The 12,868-nt window shown below is 41.5% G+C and overlaps 1 protein-coding gene across 1 annotated transcript in view; it reads left to right on the top strand.

Annotated features, from left to right (window-relative positions):
• Positions 1-12,868, top strand: part of CUNH1orf21 (chromosome unknown C1orf21 homolog) — a 141,859-nt gene that overhangs the window by 44,100 nt on the left and 84,891 nt on the right. Inside the window, exon 2 of the mRNA XM_044439106.1 lies at positions 2,347-2,565. Coding sequence (XP_044295041.1) covers positions 2,472-2,565 — 94 coding nt within the window. The 5' untranslated portion in view covers positions 2,347-2,471. The remainder of the gene's footprint in view (positions 1-2,346; positions 2,566-12,868) is intronic.

The raw sequence follows: 12,868 nt of genomic DNA, 5'->3' as shown, positions 1-12,868 counted from the left end.
GACAAAACAAATAGGACAATCAATTGAGCCGCTTGTTAAAACAAGCTACCATGCAACTCAGAATTGTATTTGAGCTAGTCACGTTTCACAGCCCTTTGTAACGGCTTCCTATAGCGTCCCTAGCTACAAAAGCCCAGATCTAGCGTTTAAGTCAGTGTGAATTTGAGTTAGGTTATTTTTTTCAAAGTCCATTTGACTGTAAAGATGGCATCTCGGATTCCAGATGGTACATCCGAGCGGTTGAGAGATTTGACTAGGGGTGTGGAACCAGGAGCTGATAATTGAAACAATGACCTATTTACCAAGCGCGTTGCTTTTGTCTATCACTGCTGGTCTGTCTCATTGGAAAACCATGCCTCTCTCCGCCAGCATTTATGCCTTGCAATTGTTCGCTTTCGTTAACACGCGACACGTTTTTAGTCATTCATGCGCAAGGCTCCGTTCCCCGCTGCTCTTCCGTGTGTACTGACGTGCCCTCATGATGCTCTGTCTCAGTGATTTTCAAATTTCCTGAGTTCAAGAATCCTATTCCACATACTGCTGGCAGTGGGAGAATTCCTGCACATGTTCCACGTAGAGTCCTTGCTGAGGATTCTGGGATGCCTTTGAGGGCACAGCCTCAGTTTCCGAAAAGACTCCAGTCAGGGCCCTTGGATCTTCTGTGAGCTGAGAAGACATACTCAGACACTTGCAACTGTTCATTTCAGGGTTGGCAGTAATGGAGAGGTTTTCCTAGAGCTCATGCCTGTACTCCAGGTTTCAACGTTTATAGTCCAGAGTCAGAGTCAAGAAAGCTAAGCGAGAATTCCTTAAATAGCTTGGAGGAACCACAGGATTCTCTGCAACACAAACCAAAAACTCTCTTGCCACAGACTCAGGTATAACATGCATATCTTGCAGTCTTCTCATCCTGAGATATATATTCCCTTTTGAACCCAGTGCACAGCTGTGCTTTTATCTATAAAATCCCTATTTTAACACAGATATTTAAGTAAGCAACTGAACAAAACAGAGGGGTTCGCTAGCATTCACTCCCCCCCCCACGCTTTTGGTAACACATCTACTGAACTGGGAGCTAAACAAATCCACAGATTCCCAGGAAACTAACTTCTGCTATAGAAGAGTAAGAGAGATTTAAACGGGAAAAGGGAATGATGTTTGTTGTTTAGTCTCAAGGCTGTGCCCGACCCATCACGACCCCATGGACAACATTCCTCCAGGCTCTCCTGTCCTCCCCCATCCCTCGGAGTCCACCCAAGCCCACACCCACCGCCCCAGTGACCCCATCCAGCCACCTCATCCTCTGCCGTCCCCTCCTCCATGGACATTGATAAAAGTTTAAATATTTTCCTTCAAGTCAAGGTCAACGGCTTTAGAGTGTTTCAGCCTGTCTATTCAGAAGGTCCTTCTGTTATTGAGTTAGGTTTAAGGTGTTGGTATTCATATTCAAAGCACTTTACCTCTCGCGACCAAGATGTCTTAAGGAACATCTCCCCTTTATTGACTTCCTGGGCCATTACAATCTTCAGGAAGACCCTGTGGTTTGTGCTGTGACCTATGGATTTCCTTGGGTAATAAGATGGTACTCGTCCCCACATGCCACCATGTACACAGTTGAGAATCTTCCATGCGTCAGTGGAGCAGTTTCTCAGAGAGATCCCCTCAGTGGTGGAATGCTGAGAAATACAACAGTGTAGTTTCTAAAGGAACATACATTTGTATGCTGGCAAGGAACAGTTCTTCCCAAAGGTTCTGTGTCCAAACAACTTTGTGTGTATCGCTCTCTTGTGATAAGAGATACCTCACTTGAACATCCATCTCTCTTTGCTTACCTGGACCTCCTCTTTCTCTAGGAAGCCTATGTATGTTGGAAGGCGAGGCATGTACCAGATGTGACTAGCTGAAGTTGAGCCCATGGTGTGAGTTTAGCATGAATCAACAAGTTAATTGATAGTTATGCAGCAGAGAGATTGAGTATAGCTTTAGCATTACACCGAAAATGGTATGTTTCTTTCAGATGTGCTTTCAGACGTGCTTTCAACAGCCTTCAGGGATAGCTGATCTTATTCCTAAAGGTTATTATTATTTTTTTTTATTATTATTATTATAACATTTCTATGCCGGTTCAGAAGAAGTGACCTAAATAAGAAACTTATGTTAGAGGGAAGGTTTTTGAGATACATCACCAAGTTTGTGGGAACACCCAAGGAAGGACTAAATTAAATAGACCATCATCTTCCGCACTCTCAGAGAAATGTTAAGGAATCTTTATCCACCAAAATAAACATGCCAATTAGAGCTATTTGACTGATGTTGTGTCTTGTTTCTCTTGCATTCTGCCAACAGGTTAAGAAAAGTGCTGTGAGGACCAAACTGGAAGGTGGATTATTTCTTTGAAAAAAGAGGTGATGGGTGCACTTCTATAGAAATGGTTTGCGGCTCAGTCAAGCTGGAGGTGACTAAATGAAATTATGGGCTGTGCATCAGCCAAGCATGTTTCTGCTGTACAAAATGAAGAGGAAGCTCAGAAGGGGAAAAACTACCAGAACGGAGATGTATTTGGGGGTGAGTGTCACAGTTCATGGTTGACCATTTTATCAAGAGCTTCCACCCAATGGCATCCTTCTTACCTTCCTGTCAAAGCACTATTGGATCTCCCCTGCTCCTTTTCTGAACACTTCTGTTTCTCACTGCTTGTTCCAAGGTTTGATTTACTGATAAAATGCCTTATTTTCATATGTATGAGTTTTCCATTATAGTTTATGCATTATATTTGGGGTGATGAACGTGCTTTGATTCCCTGTGAGCATATAAAAGCGGCAGAAAGTGGTGCTGGGCACAAAATCCAACTTCTTGAAAATCTGCCTTTGTTCTGTTAAATAGAACTTTATGGTTTTTGCAAAAATGTGACTCTGAAGAAATATGCATGGAATCTGCTGGTAACTTTTTCAGGGACTGTTTTGGCTTTGTTGATTTTCAATGTTGTATGTACCTTTTTTCTTGCAGAAACAGAGTACCTGGCGTAAAATAATAATAAGAGAACTTGTTCATAGTTTTGGGAACACAGTTACATGAATCCTTTTGTACTGAGGGAATTGGACTCTCTCTTTCCTTCCTTCCTTCCTTCCATCCATCCATCCATCCAGCCCCACCCTGTGCCCTCCACCCTGAATGCCAGACACACCTCTGGCATCCATACATTGGACCGATGTGTTTGCTTGGGGGCCTGCATTAGCCATGTAATCTGAATGCCACAGCATTGGAATGTACCGAATATGTAGGTTGGAGCCTACAGCTTTTGGGTTATACATGCATTATCCCTTATTTAAATACAGCGATGCAATGCATGGTTGAGTGGCCAAGCAAACTCCCAATTCCCTCACCATGTATACCTCTAACTTCTGTATGGAGAATCTTTGTTGACGCTTCATTGGCAGGTTAGTTTGAGAATACCCCAGCACCACATCCTTATTCCTGTTCATACCTTTTGCCTTCCCAACAATAGTACTTATGGGAATAACTTGACAGCTTTAGAAAAAGCAAGGCATGAGAAATGTAAAAAGATAATGAACTCAAGCTTATCTGTTGCTCCCATGCATTCTTTTCTGCATCTCCTGGGACTTCCTTAACTGAAATACTAAGTTGACGGACGGATTTAGGATTTTGAAAGGGTGTTTTCCCTCCTTATAACAACAAAGCACATTTTCTCCTCTCCCTGCCCTAAAGTTGTCCCAGCCATGCTAAAGCAGTTGCATTCCATGATGTGAATTAGATCTCTGACATTAAAAGAGTCTTGGAGGTTGCTATTAAGCACTGCTGCTGTTTTAATCCCAAACAAAACTCTGAATGACATGTTTGTAGAAACAATTCAGAAAATGCTTTAGACAAATCAATGAGCCTTGTGTATGAGGGATGCCTTCATCGTCTCAATTCCAGGCAAACGATATTGGATGACACGGTTGCAGGCCAGGAAAACACACAGAATGGGATTACTGTGGTCCATCATATTAGGGTGGAGCTGTGCATTACATGTTTTTCCATTACTCTTTTTTCAGACCTTCTGTTTTCTTTTATCATACTGTAGCTGCTGAAGCTTGTAACTTGAAGCAAGAGACCAGAACTGGGAAAGAAAGGGTCTTCTTAACCTTTTCCTTCTCATTATTTTTCTGCTGAAAAGTTATCCATATCTTTCTCCAGTGGGAGCGAAAGCAGCTGGGAGGAGGAGTATTAGCAGAAAAAGTAGGAAATAGCTCTGCTTTCATCTTTCTTCAGATTGCATCCTCAATGCAAGGAGGCATAGTCTGCTTTTTCTTCTGGTGTTTTAGGGCAACTCCCCAGAAACACCCGTCTCAAGAAACTTTCCCATATTCTAGTCCTTCTTTAGTACAGATTATTAGTTCCAAACTATTCACCCATACATCTTGTCAAAATATGGAAGTACTTAAAGACAAGTGAAGGATAGATTGGAAATATGATGTCATGAGGTGTGGAGAGTTCTCCTTAAACAGTTTGGTAGGAGTGGGTGTGTTACACCATTCAATGTAATGGACACCTTCAGTACAGTGTTCCTGGCATTTTGACTATGGCTAGCAGCAAATTAATCTCCTTCCTGGATTACAAAAGTCTGCATGAGAAATAGTTTGCATTCCATGCTTTGTATTTTACCAGTCCCCAATATATTTGCACACACAGTGGTATCTTGTCTCACGAACTTAATCCATTCCAGGACTTTGGTCGTGACCCAAGTCAAATTTCCCCACAAAGTTCAATGTAAATAAGATTAATCCATCCTGTAACCATTTTTTTTAAATCACAAAAAAAATTGAAATAAAGTGACAAAGGACAACAAAGATCGTGGCCATCTCCCCCCGCCGACTGCGATCGCGCCTGTCTTCCCAGCATGAGTGCAATTGCGGTGCAGGGAAAACGGATGCGATCACAATCGTCGCCTGATGCGGAATCCGTGACCTGAGGCAATTTTTTTCTGAAATTTCTGTCCGCGACCGATTTGATCATGAACTGAGGCATCCATGAGCCGAGGTACCACTGCGTATGGAAGGGTGTGTATGTCCTGCAATTCCCATTGTAGGACTTTTTTCCAGTCCACTCATACACGGGGTTGTAACAAAATGTTTTGTAAATGAACAAAACCAACTGTTCTTTGCTAGAGCGAAAGGACATCCTTAATCTTTAAAATTAAATGGGTGGTGTTAATCCTTTAAAAATTCCCTTTCTAACTGAAACTGCCTCCCCAGAGAGGTCCGCCTGGCTCCGTCATTATTTGTTTTTCGGCGCCAGGTTAAGACCTTTTTATTCCAGCGGTATTTTAATAAATTTTAATAGTGTCTTTTTTATGTTTTTAATTGCAGCCAGTGTGGGTCGGGAATTTATGTTATTTATGTCATTTATGTTATATTTGACATTGTAAGCAGTCCTGAGGCTTTTTTGCGAATAGGAAGGCATATAAATATTTTATATATAAAAAAATGATCTTCTGCTAGTTTTTGTTGATCTGCTAATAAAAGGGGATGGAAGCACCATGTCTGAACCCCTCACCCATCTTTTTAGATGTTATAGCAGCTTCTTTGAGCTCTTTCTTCTGTATCTGCTGCAGCGGTGAACTGCAGAACTGCCGACCTGGCCGGTGGCATCTTTGTCTACAGCCCTCTCTTCCGACCACTTTGGGAACGTGTCTCATGGAGCGATGATAGAGATTTGACGAGTAGCTGATTGATGCCTCTGGAGCTACCTGATAAGACTTGCTTGGTGACTAGAAGGTTCACGCTTCAAGGGGGCTTGAGAAAGCTCAGTGGGGTGGGAATTGATTGGCCTGTTGCAACTTGCGGGGGGAAAGGAGCCACGGTCCTGAGCCCATAGCACATCTCCCTGCACTGTGCGTGATCTTAGCCAAAAGGCCGAGAAGCACTGACCCAAGCGTGGGTCCTTCCACTTGTGCTCTTCACTCCCCAAAGTAGAGAATATAAATGGAGAGAGGAGAAGAGATCAGGGACCTGGGGAGAGAAATGCAAGGCTTAAAAAAAATGAAAGCAGACAGTAAGTCTCCTACACCATAGATGGGCAATAATTAGCTGCCCCGAAGCACTGGAGAAAGGACTGGTGCAAGCTGTGTGCTTTTAAATTGGCGTGCTTTCATTTTCTTGCTTTCTCGCACACTCCAGTTGTTGAGTGGCTGGTCCATGAAATAAACGGTGCAGTGGAGTCGACTGGATGTTGGATGTCCTTGCAGAGAAAAGTGTCTTGTGGCACTTAAAGACTCACATTTATTTTGGCTCAAGATTTTGTGGATACTCCACTTCATCGGATGCATACACAAAGGCTTATGCCAAAATAAATTGTTTGGTTCTTAAGATGCCACTGGACTCATTTTTTATACTCTTTGCAAGAAAAACAAAATTAGGACATCAAGGTGTAGTCTTCTCCCTGCTGTATTATTTATGTTTTATTTATTTGAGGGTAGCTTTTTCAGGCAGTAATGTGCATCATTCAGTAATGTGGTCTCCTGCCACAGTCGGAAGTCAGACAGTTTGTTCTGATCCCCCAGCGCTATTCTTATTCATTCCCATAATTTGGGTTACTGGTGTGTGGTGAATGGGCTTCTGAATTAATAGCTTCTTTGCATATTGCAACTACATTTCTGGCAGACTGACCAATATAGTCGTTTCTGGCGCATTTTAATGCAGCCCATGCTGATGAAAAGCCATTGGAAAAAGTTGTCTGTCATACTTTAGATGCCACTGGAGGATAATTAAATTAGATGTTCATCTCATTCAGTAAATAAAAGCAGTCAGTAAATGAAATATTTATTTTACCCCCATGATTGACTTTATTTATATTACCCATGCCTTTAGAGTAAAAAAAATAAATGCAATGGTCTAGAAAGCCCCCCTTTTTAAATATCGCCGCTGTAGTTTATTTTCCTCGACTTCAGGGTACTCACAGTGTTTGCTGAATTAGGATCACTTATTGCAGGGAATACATTTGAGTTGTCTTTCTGAACAGCACTTTGAGTATTTGGCAATCAGTTTATAGAAAAGGTGGCGCAGTGGTTTAAAGCGCTGTGCTGCTGGGCTGGTTGATTGAAAGGTTGCCGGTTTGAGTCTGCACAATGGGGTGAGTTCCCATTGCTCTGTCCCAGCTCCTGCCAACCTTGCACTTCGAAAGCATGCAAATGCAGGCAGATAAACAGGTACCACTTCAGTGGGCAGGTAACAGCATTCCTGCACCTCGGTGTTTAGTCATGCTGGCCACATGACCACGGAGACTGTCTGCAGACAAACGCTGGCTCCCTTGGCTAGGAAACGGAGATGAGCACCGCCCCCTAGAGTCTGGCATGACTGGACTTAATGTCAAGGGGAAACCTTTACCTTTACCTTTTACACAGAAAATGCCCCCTTTCCCAGGCATAACATGCCATGGGGACCAGCTAATTAAGATAGCACATTCAGCTTTTTTTAAAATGAAGAGCTTTTAATGGATTCTCGACAAAAGAGTTTGATTGGTATATTATTGGCTATTTCACTGATTAATTGGTTAATTAAATAAATGTGTATATTACTGAAACTTTGTGTGGCTAGACTTTTGAGATGCTGCAGGTAATGTGAGAGAACGGAATCGAAACACCTTCAAAAATAGTCAGACCTGTCTTTTAATCAAAATTCTGCGGATTAAACTTTGTCCTTGACTATTAAAAATCATCCCCACCAACAAGTTTGGAAAAGTTTCAGCTGATTTATCTTTCAACAAAACTACTTCGCAGCTATCTTTTTAAAAGAAAAAGGGAACAAGACTTAACATTTAGAACCTAACTTTACCTGTTAAACCCTTAACCAAAAAAGTGCAATAAGATATTAAGGGAATTTATGAACTATTCAGTCCAATAAATTGATTTATGTGAGCTTTGATGGTAGTACAGAGAGTTTTTGGTAAGATTTGCATGTTCTTAGTCAACATAAAGTGACTTCCCAAAAATTAATTGTTTCTAAGTCTGTTGTTTTGCCTCTCAGGCAGAACACTCCTACTTTTAGATTGAATGCAGGGAGGAGTAACACTTGCATCCAGCATGGAGAACCATGCTGTCATAGCACACAACAGATTTTCATTCTAATAATATACAAAATTGCATTGCTTTAATGCGTGATCCTTTGATTACAGTACAATAAAAGAGCAGTAGTACTTGGCCTAATATGAAACACAAGATGAATTTCTTAAAAGCAAGAAATAATAAATCCAATAATTAGGTTGCAGAGGAATGCCTCGGCAAAGGCACATTTTAAAATGTGTGATGAATGGTGAAATTTGTGAGGTTTTACCCTAGCAAACCATTGATTTGAAGACCAGGAAGTAGCATTCAAGCGTTAACTCCTTTATCTGGAATTATTTCCTCCCTGACCATCCCTTGCTTCGTATTTTTAATGTTTCATATGTTGCGTATTCAGAGACTGAACGTGATGCAAACCAGCTCTTCCCATAACCATAATTTGAAAATGCACTTGGAATTGTAGGTTCATCCTCAAATTATGCTTATCAAAGATGGGGAAATGAAGCAGCGATGTCGGGAGAGAATATTCCGCTGCTCTGCTTTCTGTGGAAAATAATTCCATTTAAAGAAATGGTTTGTTTCATAAACTAATAGAAACAAAATGGATGGACACCAGAAGTTGATTTGAACAACTAGAATAAGCGCAGCCCCTGCCAACTGTAAAATCAAAGGTGTAATTCATTCTTTTTCATGAAATATAAATAATATAAGGGGAAGTATGTGGCATTGAGTTGACATATATACAAGCAGTGTGTAAAACTAATTTACAAGGTACACTTTGCATATCTTTGTACCTTTTAAATCACACCAGATACTTTATTAAACTCTGTCTCCCTCCCTCGCTCTTAATCAAATGTTTCTGTTCACCTGTCTTGGGGTTTTGAGAAAATTCTCAGCTACAAATTTTCTCCCAAGGCCCATATTACTGGACATAAGTGCCTATTTCTGAATCTTGCTCCTGAATTGCAAAATATTGGTTGGATCAAAGATCTGGGTGATTTTGAAGGCTCTCTCCTTCTAGACACACTCCATTCAGTGGGGTCCCCTGACCTTCTGTGTAGTGGGGCTGGAGGACCTGCTATGGGGAGAAGGGGGCAGGAAATACCATTTCCTTCAACCTGGACGCTTGTGTCTAAAACTGGATCAAACCCATGGCTGTTCCTGCCAAGAAGGATTTTGCTGGGATTTGTCAATCTTAAGAAGACAAATTCTTGTTCCTTTCCATTTCCTTTTTCCTATTTTGCAGGGTGTGTGTTAGATGTTTTCATTTGATAGAGATCATGAACAATTGAGAAGGAAATAGTATAATTTCATGTATCTTCACTGTTGCCTTGCAATCCCATTGGACAATGAATATGGCAGAGAATAAATTGGATCCTCCCCCTCCCCGAGGCAACAGGCTTTGTCACATAAATGTCACAGTTTTTCCATCTATAAACCAAGAGCAAATGGATAAATATGATTACAGTTGGTTTCTTAATTTCAATATGTGTTATGCAGCAGCCTGGACAGATTAGGAGATCACTCTTACCAGTAGGAGGTATGAAGATATCCCATGTTGGAGGAAACAAGAGTTTCCGGTCGCAATGGGTCGGACACGGCTTCACAACTAGCAACCACAACAACACCACCTTTCTAGGCTTACATCAGTTTACCTTCCTTTGCTTCCGAGGGGAGAAAAATGTCCTATGCCACATCTGTGTGACATATTGGGGCACAAAAGGATAGCCGCACCTTTAATGTGTCCAAGGAACACCTTTTCATGGAAGCATGGCCAAAGGCCGTTCCAGAGCTTTACAAGGGGCAGCTTGTGAGGCTGGCTCTTCCTCTCTAGGAGCAGACCTTGTTCTTCATCCTTAGAAGGGGAGATGTGGATAATCCTGTCCCCTTCCAGATTTCATACCCACTGAAATGCAAAGAAACACTCAGTTAACATTGCCACTAATGGAGTATTTGAAACTTAAGTGCACAGAGTTCTAGGCATGGAATAAAAATAGGAGCATTTTGGATGGCAGAATCAATAAGAATTCTATTAGCATGTAGAGAATGTATGATAATATTTGAATGTCTTGAGCACATCTGTTTTCAGCAGACCAAGGTGAAAGTCGGTCTTATATTGAGCTAGGCTGTCTTTGCGATACAGACTAAATAATAGTAAAGTCGTGAACAAGTAGCATCTATCAAAGCAGTTATCCCTCACATTGATGGAATTAGCTCTTGCCCATTCAGGGTATGGTTCCAAACTGAATCCTCCTCCTCCTCCCCCCTTGTCTTCCAAACAGTGCTGGCTGCACCCTCAGGGAGGTTCATGGAGCTTATGGGCTAAATGATATAACTGCTAGATACTGCTGTGTGGCTGACACTTCTTCCCAATGAAAGCAATCACTTCAGTTGATACTACAAATGTCTTTATTCTAAACAGTATTACGATTACAGTCACATAGGCTAGAAAGTTGTCCTCTCGTTCTAACTAAGTTCAACCCACACTGGGTTTACGAATCCTTTGGGGTCTCCCCTCCAAGGGCAGAGTGCTGTGACCCCTCTCTTTGCGTCTCTCAGTCAGTCTTGATTCTAGCTGTCCCAGTGTGCGCATACGCCTGCAAGATCAAGCATCCTCAAAAGCCCCTTGCCCCCCCTCTCCTTGGTTCTCACATTCCATCTCAGCAAATTTTGAGACTGTTTTCCCATCCGCTCCCAAATTGACTTCTTGGCGCGCCTCTGTTTTGACTTCTCGCTGAACCGCCTTACCTGGCTCATTCTCATCATCTGTGAAATTGAGGAGTAAAGAGTGTTCTGCTGACACCAGAAATAGCTCTTCTTCAACACTCTGATTCTCATGGGAAGTTTCTTCCTCTTGTGTGAGGAAGAGGGGCTCTTCTGAGCCCATGCACACCACAGATATCACTTAATTGGCCCACTCATTTTGCTTGACAATTAATCACAAGTTGATGAGCTCACACCTCTCTGTCTTTGATCCTCTGTGATCTACAGTATCTTTCCACCAATCTAGGGGCAATCTAGTTTTCACCAGCCACTTGCCTAATCTCACTCGTTAATCTTGGCTTTTCAGTAATGCATTCCAACTGCTCTTATTTGTCTAGCTCATCTTCCAAGTCTGAGCTTTCTAGCCTGGAATGCTGCATTTTGAGAGAAGTTGGACGAATCCCTGCATTGAAATGATATCAAAAATTGTCAGCGATCTAATGAAAATGAAATGTGAAAGATAGGTTTTGATGGGTGAAGTTTATTGTATAGAAATACAAAGCAAGAAAGGGAGCAAAGCTTCCCTCCAGTTCTATGCTCCTCTCTTTTTATTCTGCAAATCCAGATTATTCAGTTAACTTGGATCATGTTTAAGAATATTGGTTCTTTTAGAAAATAAATGTGTGTAATTTTAAAGCAAAACATGTTTCCTTAAAGTAATCAAGAATTGGATCACAGCAAAGGTTGTGTTTGTCCCCAAACACCAGTTAATCACCTCGCAGGCTGTGGGGCCTAGGGGTGGTGCTGATGAGATTAGTGAATACTTAATAGGTTAGCATCTTGTTTCTCAAATAATTTCGTAGAAGGCACTCAGTAATTTTGTATAAACAGAATGTAGGCATCTTACTTGCTGCAGAAAATCTGAGACCCAAATTTGGTAAGATCAAATCATTTGTTACCAAAATGGCCATTATTTTTCTGTTAGCTTGCCCATAGTGTAGGGTTCACACATCACAGCCTGTACTTAAACCACATTCTGGGTTGACCTTGCATGTGTAAGTTCCCTTCCTGCATGATGTTTATATAATCCATGGAAAAGATATTTGCGTGGCAGCATTCTTAATCTGAAAAAGGGTCATAATGTAGAAAAACTGCTTTCTGAAATGAGAAGTTGGAGCCACTTCAGCTGCATATACAGCTCAAGTGACCCTAAGTTGTTTTAGTTGGCACTATTCTACTTGGTAGCAAAAATAGCTCTCAAAACAAGTTGTGGAAAAGGTGAGATGAGGGCAACTATATAAGACACTGACTGTGTTTTAGCTATATTTGCCTGGGGACTTGGAAGAACTCAACAGAACTTCTTGAGGCCGATTAGAACCGTGGCTTCCTTGTGTCCTCTTTGATTTGAAATGGTTTAACTTTGTAAAGTAGCTATCTATGCACTTACAGCAAAATCTAGATTGCTCAATGTGTAAAGCTTATTAAAGTGGGAACTTTAATAAGCCTGGACATAACTTCCTTGCTTGTGGGAGTTGAGTTCTGTCAGAGGGCTGCTGTTTTCCAATATCCTATGAGCCAAAAAAATGTCTCCCATTCACACAGGCAGCCCTTTGAATCATGGGGTCCATATAGTTTCAGTTAAGCCTTTTTGTTTCTTTTTTATTTCTGTATCTCCTTGGCTGACCAAATTCAAAGGAGGACAAGGCTTGATATTAAAAGAGCATGTAGATATTCTCCATAAGCACGTGCTGTGTTTCAAATGTTCAAGAAACCAGATAGGGACAACATGCAGGTTCGACTATTGAGTCATATAATTATTCCCTCGATCTAGTTTTGGTAGCTTCAGGGTTTGTGACTGAGCCGTCTGAGGCAGACAGTCCAGCTTGAGACATTTTCAGAGCATAGTCACTACTTTCTAGAGGTCACAGCTGCCTCACTACAATTTGCATATGTATAATGATTTAGCTATATAGGTTTGCCCCCTTTCCTGGGGCTCATGACACATAACATATGAAGAGAGCTTGGTAATTAATATGACATTTATGGTCTTTCACTATCAAGTTACCTTCCTGTTGATCTCCTTAGGAGAATAGTCGTGAGAATCTG

This window comes from Varanus komodoensis, unplaced genomic scaffold (genome assembly GCF_004798865.1).
Source record: "Varanus komodoensis strain SLA01 unplaced genomic scaffold, ASM479886v1 scaffold34_1, whole genome shotgun sequence".
NCBI classification, from domain to species: Eukaryota; Metazoa; Chordata; class Lepidosauria; order Squamata; family Varanidae; genus Varanus; species Varanus komodoensis.
This window is presented reverse-complemented; position numbering and strand designations above follow the sequence as displayed.